Raw genomic sequence first — 13,072 nt, 5'->3', positions numbered from 1 at the left:
TTGTTGTTTTTTTTTTTTATCTTTTTGCTTTACTCTGCAGGTGGACTGTGAAGGAATCTGTACTTTTTTTTTTTCTGTAAGTGCTTCTGCCAGGAACAGAAAATGCTGTTAATGACCATCAGTGCTCTCAATCGTACCTTTTAAAGATAATTTATTGTGGCAGCACTAAAAGCATATAGATTTTTGTTCTTTTTTTTGTTTTAAACCTTTCCTGAAACTGGTGCTTTAACAATGACTCAGATTTTTGTGCCTCTCGTCAGAAACGTGTTAATCACAGTGTTTTGCTCTGTGGGGGAGATTTTGACTGAAAGGCTTTAAGGTGGATTTATGGTAATTTAATAGTGACAGTGAGTGGTTTTAAATGAGGCTGAACTATAAACTTTAAGTTTACATGCTCCATATTATCATACGTGACATTGCAGGTCTGTGAGTCCCATCGCACACCATCCCGCCTTTGAGCATGTTCCTTGCTTTACTTCTTGAATTGAGTTTGTTTAGCCCTGCGCCATACAGTCCCTGTCGGTATGATGCTCATGCGTCTGGATGCTCCTGTACATGTCAGGCACATTTTGTCACAAATGCATGCACGCACAGGATACACCAGTCAATGGCAATCATAACACTATGAATCACACTCCTTATATTTTTTTAAACTCTTGCAGTCAACCATTACTGATGCACCTTGATCAGTCTGAAATTCTGGACCTTCAATATGGAAAACTGGTGCAAACGGTTGCTTAGATCATAAGACGATCGTCTGGAGGAGAAAGTGAACATCTGTGTTCAAATTTAAAGTGAAAAAACCAAAACTGAAGAGAACTACAGATACCTGAAAGAGTGTTTTATTTCGATAATTGTCACCTCAGGTGATACTAGACTGGGTTGTAATCTGGAATCAAAGTCAAGCAGTTTGCACAAACTTGCAAAGGTAGCGACAAACACATTTCAGTTCAGAGGCCACAAGTAAAATAATGCCATAATAACCTTTGAATATAAACTTTAAAGTTGTTTTTTTATTGTGGCGCAGAGTATACGTGATGAAAATGTCTCTATTTTGGCAAAAACCAAACAATTATTACAGAAAATGATCAACATAAAGCCAATTTTAATGATACCTTCAGGTACAAAATACAAATGTCCAAAAAAAACAGTTGCATTATGCATGTTTTTACAAACTCCCCCTGGCAGCATGGCTTCGAGGCTAGTTTGACGTCATTGAGGTAACTAGATGTGTCCGCTACTCTTAAGGCAGTTTTATTATAAAAATTTTTTTGATTTGCTTGGTGGGTTCGCGGCTGGATTGGAACCTCATGCGTTTGACACCCCGGGTATCGAGACTCTTTTTGTGAGACTATCCACAACATTTTCTGTGGAAATGTGTGCCCATTCATTCTGTTGAGCAGTGATGAAGTGAGGCTGATGTTGGATGAGAAGGATCAGTTTGCATTCATCCCAAAGGTGCTTTTTGACGTTGTGGTCGGGGCTCTTGCGCAGGCGTCAAACCATAGACCTTGTTTTGTGCTGTGGAGTGCAGTCGCGAAAAGGGCGTTCCTTAAACTTTCACCACAAATTTGGAAGGATCTTCATATTTTGTTATTTATTTATTTATGAACGTGCAAAAAAAAAACAAGAAACAAGAGAAACTACCAGAATGAATAAAAACAAAAAAGAGAAACTCATCGAAATGAGTAATCCAGAGATTACTTGAAAAGGGGGAGGAAGAAGTATTGCTTCTATATACAGTGGGGCAAAAAAGTATTTAGTCAGCCACAGATTGTGCAAGTTCTCCCACTTAAAATGATGACAGAGGTCTGTAATTTTCATCATAGGTACACTTCAACTGTGAGAGACAGAATGTGAAAAAAAAATCCAGGAATTCACATTGTAGGAATTTTAAGGAATTTATTCGTAAATTATGGTGGAAAATAAGTATTTGGTCAATAACAAAAATTCAACTCAATACTTTGTAATATAACCTTTGTTGGCAATAACAGAGGTCAAACGATTACTATAGGTCTTTACCAGGTTTGCACACACAGTAGCTGGTATTTTGGCCCATTCCTCCATGCAGATCTTGAGAGCAGTGATGTTTTGGGGCTGTCGCCGAGCAACACGGACTTTCAACTCCCTCCACAGATTTTCTATGGGGTTGAGGTCTGGAGACTGGCTAGGCCACTCCAGGACTTTCAGATGCTTCTTCCGGAGCCACTCCTTCGTTGCCCGGGCGGTGTGTTTGGGATCATTGTCATGCTGGAAGACCCAGCCACGTTTCATCTTCAAAGCTCTCACTGATGGAAGGAGGTTTTGGCTCAAAATCTCACGATACATGGCCCCATTCATTCTTTCCTTAACACGGATCAGTCGTCCTGTCCCCTTAGCAGAAAAACAGCCCCAAAGCATGATGTTTCCACCCCCATGCTTCACAGTAGGTATGGTGTTCTTGGGATGCAACTCAGTATTCTTCTTCCTCCAAACACGACAAGTTGTGTTTATACCAAAAAGTTCTATTTTGGTTTCATCTGACCACATGACATTCTCCCAATCCTCTGCTGTATCATCCATGTGCTCTCTGGCAAACTTCAGACGGGCCTGGACATGCACTGGCTTAAGCAGGGGGACACGTCTGGCACTGCAGGATTTGATTCCCTGTCGGCGTAGTGTGTTACTGATGGTAACCTTTGTTACTTTGGTCCCAGCTCTCTGCAGGTCATTCACCAGGTCCCCCCGTGTGGTTCTGGGATTTTTGCTCACCGTTCTCATGATCATTTTGACCCCACGGGATGAGATCTTGCGTGGAGCCCCAGATCGAGGGAGATTATCAGTGGTCTTGTATGTCTTCCATTTTCTGATAATTGCTCCCACAGTTGATTTTTTCACACCAAGCTGCTTGCCTATTGTAGATTCACTCTTCCCAGTCTGGTGCAGGTCTACAATTCTTTTCCTGGTGTCCTTCGACAGCTCTTTGGTCTTGGCCATAGTGGAGTTTGGAGTCTGACTGTTTGAGGTTGTGGACAGGCGTCTTTTATACAGATAACGAGTTCAAACAGGAGCCAATAATACAGGTAACGAGTGGAGGACAGAAGAGCTTCTTAAAGAAGAAGTTACAGGTCTGTGAGAGCCAGAGATCTTTCTTGTTTGAAGTGACCAAATACTTATTTTCCACCATAATTTACAAATAAATTCTTTAAAATTCCTACAATGTGAATTCCTGGATTTTTTTTTCACATTCTGTCTCTCACAGTTGAAGTGTACCTATGATGAAAATTACAGACCTCTGTCATCATTTTAAGTGGGAGAACTTGCACAATCGGTGGCTGACTAAATACTTTTTTGCCCCACTGTATATCTAGGTGACAGGGTGTCGTTTCCACATACTTTGGTTTATACAGTGTATGTATATTTTTTACACGAGTATCTACACTTCTACTTCAGTAAAGACACTGAGTACCTGTGCCCTGTATGTGTGAGGTGAGAATTAAAAAGCAGAGTTCGTTCACAATAACAAAAATAAGGCCCATTTTAAAAGCTCTCTAAACAGTTTTCTGTGCCCTCTTCGTTATCTGATATCTGTGCTTGTTTTGTTTTTTTGTTAATGGACAAAACTAATCAAAAGAAAAACAGATTTGCATCTTATAGAGTCAGGATTGCCACAGGCGACTATTAAATGCAATCAGGGCTGCATAGCAGCAAATAAATGAAATGCAGAGACTGTGGTGATGGCTGCAGCTGCACGGTGCAGCAAGATCCATTTATCAATATCCACAGAAAGGCTGGTTACTGTGTATTTGTTTCCACAGAAAGGCTCGGATATAATTGTTCCATCAGAAATCAGAGTTGATTTCGACTTTTTTTTTCAAAGACCGTACTTCCTCTCTTGCCATTAAACATTGAAAAGCCTTCACAATCTGAAATAATGAGCGGTTTGGATGTTATGTGGGTTCTGCATAGTCATTTACTGACCTTAAAGGTGCCAACTCTCATAAAAAAAGAAGAAAGAAAAAAAGCCCTTGTGAATCGAAGCGGTGCCACTATACTTTTGAAAGTGGCACATTTGTGTGATTTTTCTTTTTCAGCTTGTAGAGAAAGACAGCATCGAGTTACCTGGTCAGCTGTGTGTCCTCCACCTCTTCTCCTCCTGTTACGGTTAATCACCCAGGATGGAGTATTGATTAAAAGCTTGTAATCTTCTAATGAAAAAGCTCTAGATATTTTCCCTGTGCTTTGGTGCATCGGTACGCCGTGCTGGTATGCGGCCATTGAAAGAAACGAGTTAATCCTTTTTACGAGACTCATTTCTGAGCACACCTGCCGAAAGAGTGGCGGTCATCTAACGTTATGCATTGAGATGCTGCTGCTCCCCCACTGTGGCACTCACTCTTCCAGCATCCTCTGCCAGCGCAGGAAATGTCACAGCATAAATAAGACATGAGAGCTGGCTGATGCTGACCCCCTCTGCTCTCCTTACCAAACCTTGGGACGCGGTTACAAGATTAAGAAGACAATTAAAAGAAGGAGGGAGCAGAAGTAACAGGTAGCGACCCAGAGAGGCGGCAAATTCTCGTTTGTGGCGAACGTTCATGCCGTGATATCTTCTGCTCATTGCATCACAAGCTGATGTCCAACACATTCCTCTATCAGCATAGCACCAATGTTCCCAAAGGACAGTTGGGAGATTGACTGTTTTATTGCATGAATGCTCTTCTCTCATTCAGGCATCCTTTTCACACTCGCCTCTCACATTGTCAAGGCTAAATGAAGTCTTGGCAAGCGCCAAATAGTGCAATTTTGATGCTAAACAAACCCTTTTGTTCACGGGAATGACTGTTTGTTCCCGTCCCGCATTGCATCGGCGCACATACATTTATAGTCCATTTAGAGCACACAGCCATCATGCTCTATTAGGCTTATTTTTGGCCTTGACTATTCAAACAGGCCAAAACAATATGTCACAGTGGTTTTTAGATCCTCCCCACATCAGAATTTCATTACATCCTCTTGTAGCACAGTGGGTCCAGACAGGAAGTGGAAGTGGCTGAAACCTGACAGGAGTCTGTGAAATGGGGTTTGAGTCCACATTGCAATAATGCACTCAAACATGCTCAATAATAAAAGTGGGATAGGCATGAAAGCTCTTTGTGAAACGTACAAGACATCTCTCAATTGCTGATTTCCTCAGTTTGCTGCAAAAAAAAAGTCTATTTGTCAAATCCCAAACGTAATTAGGGGAAAAAAAAAAAAAAAAAAAAATAGGCTGGACATGCTTTTTTTCAGGAAGAGTTTTTATGGGAGAAAAAAAGATTTCATGTTTTCATTAGCTCTCTCCAGCTTTGATTTTTGAAGTCCAACCGGATGACCTTAAAGTACTGGCAAATTATGCCGAGGAAATAGCTTGGAGTAGCTAATGTTTTCCCATAAATATTTATTCTTCACCCAGTGCAGTCCTGTGCATGCTTATTCCCCTGTTCTCGCCCCTGTGAGCTGCACAGAGCGGACTGGTATGAACCCTGTCTTCCTCTTGATTGTGCTGCACGGAAACTCTCGATTTCCCCTGACAGAGTACACTCTTAAGGGGGCCAGGAGGAATCAGGATGAGTCCCTGGTGTCTTTTTTTAAAGGCCAGGCACTCAAAGTATTCCCAGCTGTCCTCCCAGAATGTGCCTGTGAATTATTCTCTCGCTGTGTTTTTGTGTGTGTGATTGTGTAGGTGATTTAGTGTCCCGAGCCATGCACCACCTACAGCCGCTGTATATGAAGAACCAGAGCAACGGGACGCCGATTCACCAGAAGAGCAGCATGATTCACTGGGCGCCCGAAGCGATCTACACGCTGTGCTACTTCATGCACTGCCCTCAGATGGAGTGGGAGAACCCCAATGTGGAGCCCTCCAAGGTTACCTTGCAAACGGAGAGGTGAGATGCAAACACATGGGTGGAGACACAAGCACCGACGTAGCCGAAGCAGTTTCTATGTTTCCGACAATAAATCCCAGAAATGCAGCTCAAAGTACTTTCTGTACACCAATGACATCCAATTATTAAACTTGCGCCGTGCCATCAGGACACTAATTTGTGTGTGAGAAACAGAACAATAATGCTCTGTGCTCTCTCGTTTGAGTCACTTTTGCTTTTACAGATTCCAGCTGTTCTCGGAAATTACGTGTTCTTAAAAAAAAAAAAAAAAAAAAAAAGGAAACGATTGTGTATTGTGTGAGTCATTTTCGAAGGACTACATCATGGGCAGAAAAAAGGCTTTTTGCTGAATGTTAGAGACAGGGCAGGGAAGCCGGAGAATATTAAGAGACGAATTACATTCTATGTGTTGTGATTTAGTGAATTAGAATAACATCACTTTTTGGACACTGAATTTAAAATATAAATTGCACTGATTTTGTCAAAATAATGACAAACTGGTCTGATTACAGCTAGATTATACACATTGTACCACTTGAAGCAGCTATAATTGATATTATTGTGGTCTGTCTCAGAACTGGTTTGGTGTTAAAATGATCATTAAAGCCTGAATTCACAGGTCTCCACAAAGTCATCTTAGATCTTAATGCTTCTTAAAGACGTGCTGCTACCAGGGGAGAGAAGAAGTAGATGAAGTCGAACAGTTGTGTGGATGTTTGACCTCATGAGATGAACAATGTGTGTGTGAAACTGGTAAAACAGTGCTATATGATAACCTTTAAATTTCAAAGTTTTCCTTTGTTGCGGTGCAGAGTATACGTGATGAAAATGTCTATATTTTTGTGAAACAGTTACGATTGAAATTACGACAATCTCTACATCAAGCCAATTTTAAAGATACTTTTGGGTGTAAAATCCAGTGAAATGAAAAAAAATACAAAAATGTCGCATTACACATGTTTTTACAAACTGACATGCTTTGAGGCTAATATGCTAGTTTGCTCACAATGAACTCAGGGTCTCTGCTGTGTTGTGAAATTTGTTTCGAAAAAACGAAAATCAATGTTCTCTTCTAAATTTGTACAATTTGCTTTGTGGTTTGGCCGGATTGGAGCCGCTTTATGTTTGACACTCCTGATTTAGGGTCTGAAACTAAAAAACAAGAGTGTTTTATGTGTTGAAATGCGATCCACCTTTGACCTTTGTCGACCTTTGTAGATGATTGTTGTACCTCCACCCATAGCCCGCCTGGATCTATCCAGTTTATACAGAACCCACTCAGTCAGTTAAAGAGTTCTTGATGTTGAATCTTATCGGAATCAAAAAGTGATATTTTGTAGTTTTATCTGGAGAGAATTTTTGAAAGCAGCTCATATTCACTAATACCTTCAACACTTTTGCGTCATTTTGTGCAATGAGAGTGAGAAAATATTGCATTTTTAATGTTCACACAGATAAGTGTGTATGATGAGAGGGAACTGCTCTCAGCTGTGTACAGTTTACACTCCCGGCATCACCTCAGCTTCCAGCTTTGCGACAGAAAGGCAGAAATCACCCTGCTGCAGCTGTGCACCTTTATTACATCCCTTCCTCTCTTTGCACAGCTCTGAAATGGCACACCAGATGTTTTCCTCTGGATGGACGGCACAGCTTTATAAAACTGAATTGTAAATTCATTGGCCACTTAGTCGAGTCCTCTGGTCGACCTTAGGAATGACGCGAAGATGCTTTTGCAGCATGAGGCATGTTGTTATTGATCATTTCCACTTCTGACCATCGTGGGATATTATCAGCCTGCAGCTGTAAGACTCTCTTAAGAGTGAATGAAACAAGGATTAGCTGATGTTTCCATGTTGTTAATTTCTCTCAATCCTTCAGTTTTTTCTTTTTTTTTTTTAACATTTCGTTGTTTTCCCAAGAAAAGCACTACTTCTACTGTTTTCTTCTCAGTAAACCAAATCTGTATGACCTCTTTGTTTTTGTAATTTCAACTGCTGTGTGTTCAGTGTTTCCAACGTTTTTGGTGAAATCCCCCGTCAGCTTGTGGGAAGCGTGGCTGACAGCTGAGCCTGGGCAGCCCACCTCTCGGGCTCCAGCTTTATCACCTGCAGCCGTGTAATTTATCAGCTAATGCGTGTCCCGGGCGTCCAGCTCCTGCCTGCTTTAGCTCCAATCTCCATTCGAGTCCCGCCTCACTGTTACCGTGTTTGTTTAAGTCAGACGTAAGCGCGTTGCAAGAGCCAAAGCTTTTGGGAAAGCCCTACAAGTGGAACAGCCTCCCTGCATGAATGTCTGTGCTTAATAGCTGCTCTTAAAAGAGAACGTATGGAAACAGAGAGACCTTGAACTGCTCGTGAACTGGAGTTTCCACTGGGCTCGTGAAGGAAACCAACTGTCATTATGCGTCCGCTGCGTCTTGATTAGGTGTTGGGAGCTGCTTTAATGGAGTCTGTGGAACCAATAACGTCACGTGGCTGCAGGTCAGGCTCGTTTGAAGCGAGCGAGACATTGAAAAGGGGTTTGCATTTCTTAGCATATCAAACTGCGGTTAAAAGACTTCTCCGTCAGCTCAGACCAGCAGTGACGAGCGGCTGATTCAAAATGAGTGGCAGATGTGAGTAAAGTCTGTGTCAAGGACAGTCCAGGCTTTGAAACATCCTTCTGACGTATTGATCTGTAAATCCCAAGAGAACCGCCCGAGTTTAATCAAGTATACACAGCACATCATGCAGAACGTGACGACTCATACAAAACACATGATCTGTTTATTTAGTCTTTTCTTTTCTTTTTTTTTGATCTTACTTTAACAAGCCCAACTGTAATTGCTAAATATTTGGACACTGGTGCATTTGATCATAAAAAGGCAAAGAGAAAAAAGAGTGCATCTTATTTTCTATACTATCTTTTATGTTGGGTTTGTTTTTAACTGTTACATCTGAATTACGTTGTTTTGTGTCAGTCTCCGTGTTGCATATGCTTCACCAGCTGCTGTAAAGCATCACTGGTCTCATTGCATTACATAACCAACTCTTGTGAATATCTCCACACATCCTATATCCATAAAGAGGAGATTGCTAGTTAGGCTTTGCATATTGTTTTTATGACGGTTTATTGTTTTTAGTGAAGAAAGAGTGTAGTCACTGCAGCAAAGAAGGTCAGAATCTAACATCATGCATATGGATCCTGTGACTGTGGGATGAGACGGAGCATTTTTAATTCCTTCAATCTGGAAGAGTTATTGTATTTTGCTTATTTACCATCAAAAATAGAGCTTGAGGGAACAACGATGAGTTGCCAAGCAGCTAATGAAGAAAATGTTTTTCACACTATGGTGGATAACACAAACGTGCAACTTATAGAGTTGTTTTAAGGGGATTTTTTTTTTTAAATGAAAATTACCACCCACCTAAAAACGGATGTTTATCCTAAAACAATTGATGGAAGCCTATTTGTTTTCAATACAGCTTCAAAACAAGAGGTCACTGTATGCATTCGAACAACTCCAGTCTTTCAGTCAGAATGGGGAAGCCCTTGCATGTAGTGCAAATTTGTAACAAATGTGAACTAAATCTAATTATGCAGGCACAAATGATATTTAGTAAGCCTGTGATAGTTTGGCCCCCGGGGGTCTAGGTTCCCGGCCTGCCTTGCTCACTTGATAATCCAGCTTAGACTGTGATTTCCTCTGTGCCACCGAGTTCAGCCTTAAACAGCAGCCATGCTTTTACATGCTTCTCAATGACAGCACTCGTCCGGATCGACAATGTGCAACGTTTCATGCTTCGGTCTGATCTTGACTGTATCGTTGCTGTAAAAACAGCAATACTGCATGTTGCCTTGCTGTATTTCAAAGCTTTATATTCACATAGAAAAATATGTACATTTACAGGACCTTATAGTTTAATGCGAATATGATTTAAACAACATAACAAAAATCGGAATGATACTTGTAATTACTATAACTGATATTGCATTATATGTTACTATTAGCTATATGAAACATATATATTCTGCAGAGCAGGTTATAGATTTTGTTAGTGTCGTGCTGTATAGATTCATGTTTTTCTTATCAGATGAGCCTTAGCCAATAAAAGACTATAAGACTGCTTTTTATTGGAATTAGTTATATATAACAGATCCGACTGGATTAAAAACATATTTCGTTTTTCAGTTTTTGTAGTGATTTTCTAATCTGTACTTGTTACAGCTCTCTCAAATGAACCCTCCGTTTCATACATCTTTGATTTCGTTATTCAGACCAAGTTCATTCTGTTCTCAAACATCTGCTCCACTTCGCAATATCTCAGAAATAACATGCGCAAATCCTGTATTGGGTGGATTTTCCTTGCAAGTGCCTTGAATCTGACAGCAGTTCCCTGTGTGTGGCGGTTACTACAGCATGTGTCTCTATCTCCCCCTGCAGGCCGTTCCTGGTGCTGCCCCCCCTGATGGAGTGGGTGCGTGTGGCCGTGGTTCACACAGAACACAGACGCAGCTTTTCGGTGGACAGTGATGATGTTCGGCAGGCTGCCAGGCTGCTGCTGCCTGGAGTGGACTGTGAGCCTCGCCAGCTACGGTACGGCTGCGAGGAGTGTGTTTGCCTTTCAGGCTGCACATTGTGTGTGTGTATTCGTGTGCCCAACCTCCTCGTCTGAACCCACAAACAAACAGTGGTGCAAAGTGAGGGGAGATGTTTCTCATGCACTCATCTGTCCCGCAGTGTTAAAAACAAAAAAACCCAAAACAAAGCAAGTCGGGTGTTTTGGTGGAGACAGAAAAATCTGCTGCATTGCAAACAGTCATAGGAGTCTGTGCTGCACTGTGAATCACTTTCTGTGGTTTGCCCTTCAGAACGGATGACTGCTTCTGTGCCTCGAGGAAACTGGATGCTGCTTCAACCGAGGCAAAGTTCCTGCAGGACTTGGGCTTCCGTATGCTCAGCTGTGGACGCACGGACCTGGTGAAGCAGGCTGTCAACCTGCTCGGGCCGGATGGCATCAACAGCACGAGTGAGCAGGTTAGAGAGACAGTCAACATCTTCAATAATGCACATCCAGGCACACTTACCCCGATGCACGCTTCAAGACAAACGCACACCAACACAGCCCGTGGAAGAACATGTCTTATGTTTGCTCTGTAAACTGAGGTCTCCTTCACCTTTAAGCGCCACGCTGACTTGTGAGCAGCCAAGGCGGCAGTCATACATATTGAATCTCATTCTGGTGTATTTTGTCCTGCAGCTTTCCTGCCAAGTGGCAGTGCATCATATCATGACTACCACTCCAAGTACTGTAAATCATTAGAGGGGATACTGCAAGTGTAACTCATACCTCTCCATGGGGGGGGGGGGGGGGGGGGGATCTGAGCAGAAACTTTGAAACGTGGAGTCTTGTGCTGCGTGTTCACGTCAAACAGCCTCTGCTGGTGTCCCAGATGGCCCCCGGGGTAGCCTGTTAAAAATTGATCAATAGCAGAATATTTCTCATCAAAGCCGAAAGATCCCGAAGTAGAGCTGTCAAGAGTTCAGTTTAGAGCAGAACAAAAATTCAACCGGCTATGTCAACATATAGAATTTTTAAAAAAGCATGAATTAAACTTTTCACTTTGCTTGGAGGCTGAATGTAAACATTGCACTCCCGGATTCGAATCTTAAAATGTGTTTTAAACATTGACCTGAAGGAAGATTTTGTGTCTTTTTTTTATTTTTATTATTTGATTTCTTTCCCTCCATTCGTTTGTGTTTGTGTAGGGGATGACCCCGTTGATGTACGCCTGTGTCCGTGGCGATGAGGCCATGGTACAGATGCTGCTGGACGCAGGAGCAGATATCAACAGTGAGGTCAGTTGTTTTGAAACATGTTTTCTGATGCTATTAGGGAGAAAATTAAAGCTTTTTTTTACATTTTATCAGCAGTCTTTGTATTAAGTGTTACAGCTAAAACGTTCTTTTTTTTTTTAATTTAAAGAAATAGTTTAGAACAGTTTGTGTATTTGATTAACATTTGTTTGCGTACTGCTGGTGAAAACCCCCCGTCGTGTCTTCACTCATCTCCTCTTGTCCTCGCCCATCCGCCATTATGTTTCATGTGAGGATCATGAGACGCTGAGGTCAGTGAAGTCCCTGAGTTAAGGCCTCATGATCCTGCTCTTCATTAGTCACCTCGGCAACAACATGTCCCATCAGCCATTGTGTCAGAATTGATTTGCAGTCTACTGCACTCATGGCCACGAGACAAAACACAAAGTGCTGCCAACCGAGATTTAAAGACTCGCTTTCTGATTTCCTTTAGTGCTTTTAAAAAGTGTTTGATTATTGGTGTGGCTGAATATGTATATGTATCTATATATAAATATATAAAATATATCTCAATGTTTACAGTGTAATTTTACTGTAGGACTCAGGTACCAATAAACAATGGGTTTTGCTGGTATTTAAACATAAATAAAGAAAAAGGAAAACTAACAGGAACAAGAGAATACAATGAAAGACATTTATTCCAAACATAAGTATTCACTGCTGCAATATTCTGCATCCAGTCGTGAAGCTGTTATGCTAATTAATTAGGGGAAAGCAAGAAAAGTTTATTTATATGGCATCGTTCAGACAAAAAGCAATTCACGGTGCTTTATAGAGCGTGAATGTAATAGAAATATAATGAACGGAAATATCAAGTAAGGAAACAGTAGGAAGTAAGAAATGTTAATAAACGGGTGAATAAAAGCTTTGAGTAGAAGTAATGCAGTCCTCAGGTGTTCAGGAAGTTTGCTCCACAGGTCCTCACCTGGGTAGGAACTAAAAGCTGCTTCACCTTGTTTCTCCTGACTCTGGGAACACTCAGCAAGCCTCGTTTTTATTTTTGCAGATGATTGCAGTTTATTTGCAGTGGAAAACTAAAACGAGGAGTGACCAAAGGTGGGACGGCCTTTGCTTCTGGCCAGAATAATGAAATTAATAGAACATTACCACCGAGTCGAGGGTGGCGGCCTTAACAAACACATATTCCCGGAATATAGCCAGGTGTTCAGTTTATTTAAGATGATTTTTATCATAAATCTAACTTCACTGTGCTTTTTACTTCAGAAAGTCACGTATGGAAATGCAGACCCATTGCAATATGATATTATGCTTGAATGGAATGTAATTGGATTCCATTAAATGCAGT

General features: G+C 41.4%; 1 protein-coding gene across 2 annotated transcripts in view; it reads left to right on the top strand.

The window, feature by feature from the left end:
* btbd11b (BTB (POZ) domain containing 11b) overlaps positions 1-13,072 on the top strand; it is an 88,833-nt gene that overhangs the window by 65,618 nt on the left and 10,143 nt on the right. For both annotated transcript variants that reach the window (XM_080476102.1, XM_080476103.1), the window contains exons 3-6: positions 5,705-5,909; positions 10,333-10,485; positions 10,761-10,926; positions 11,659-11,748. In XM_080476102.1, coding sequence (XP_080332228.1) covers positions 5,705-5,909; positions 10,333-10,485; positions 10,761-10,926; positions 11,659-11,748 — 614 coding nt within the window. The remainder of the gene's footprint in view (positions 1-5,704; positions 5,910-10,332; positions 10,486-10,760; positions 10,927-11,658; positions 11,749-13,072) is intronic.

The sequence above is a fragment of the Lipophrys pholis genome (assembly GCF_963383615.2).
Source record: "Lipophrys pholis genome assembly, chromosome: 11".
Taxonomy (NCBI): Eukaryota; Metazoa; Chordata; class Actinopteri; order Blenniiformes; family Blenniidae; genus Lipophrys; species Lipophrys pholis.
Note: the sequence above shows the minus strand (reverse complement) of the source record. Positions and strands in the feature narration are given on the sequence as shown.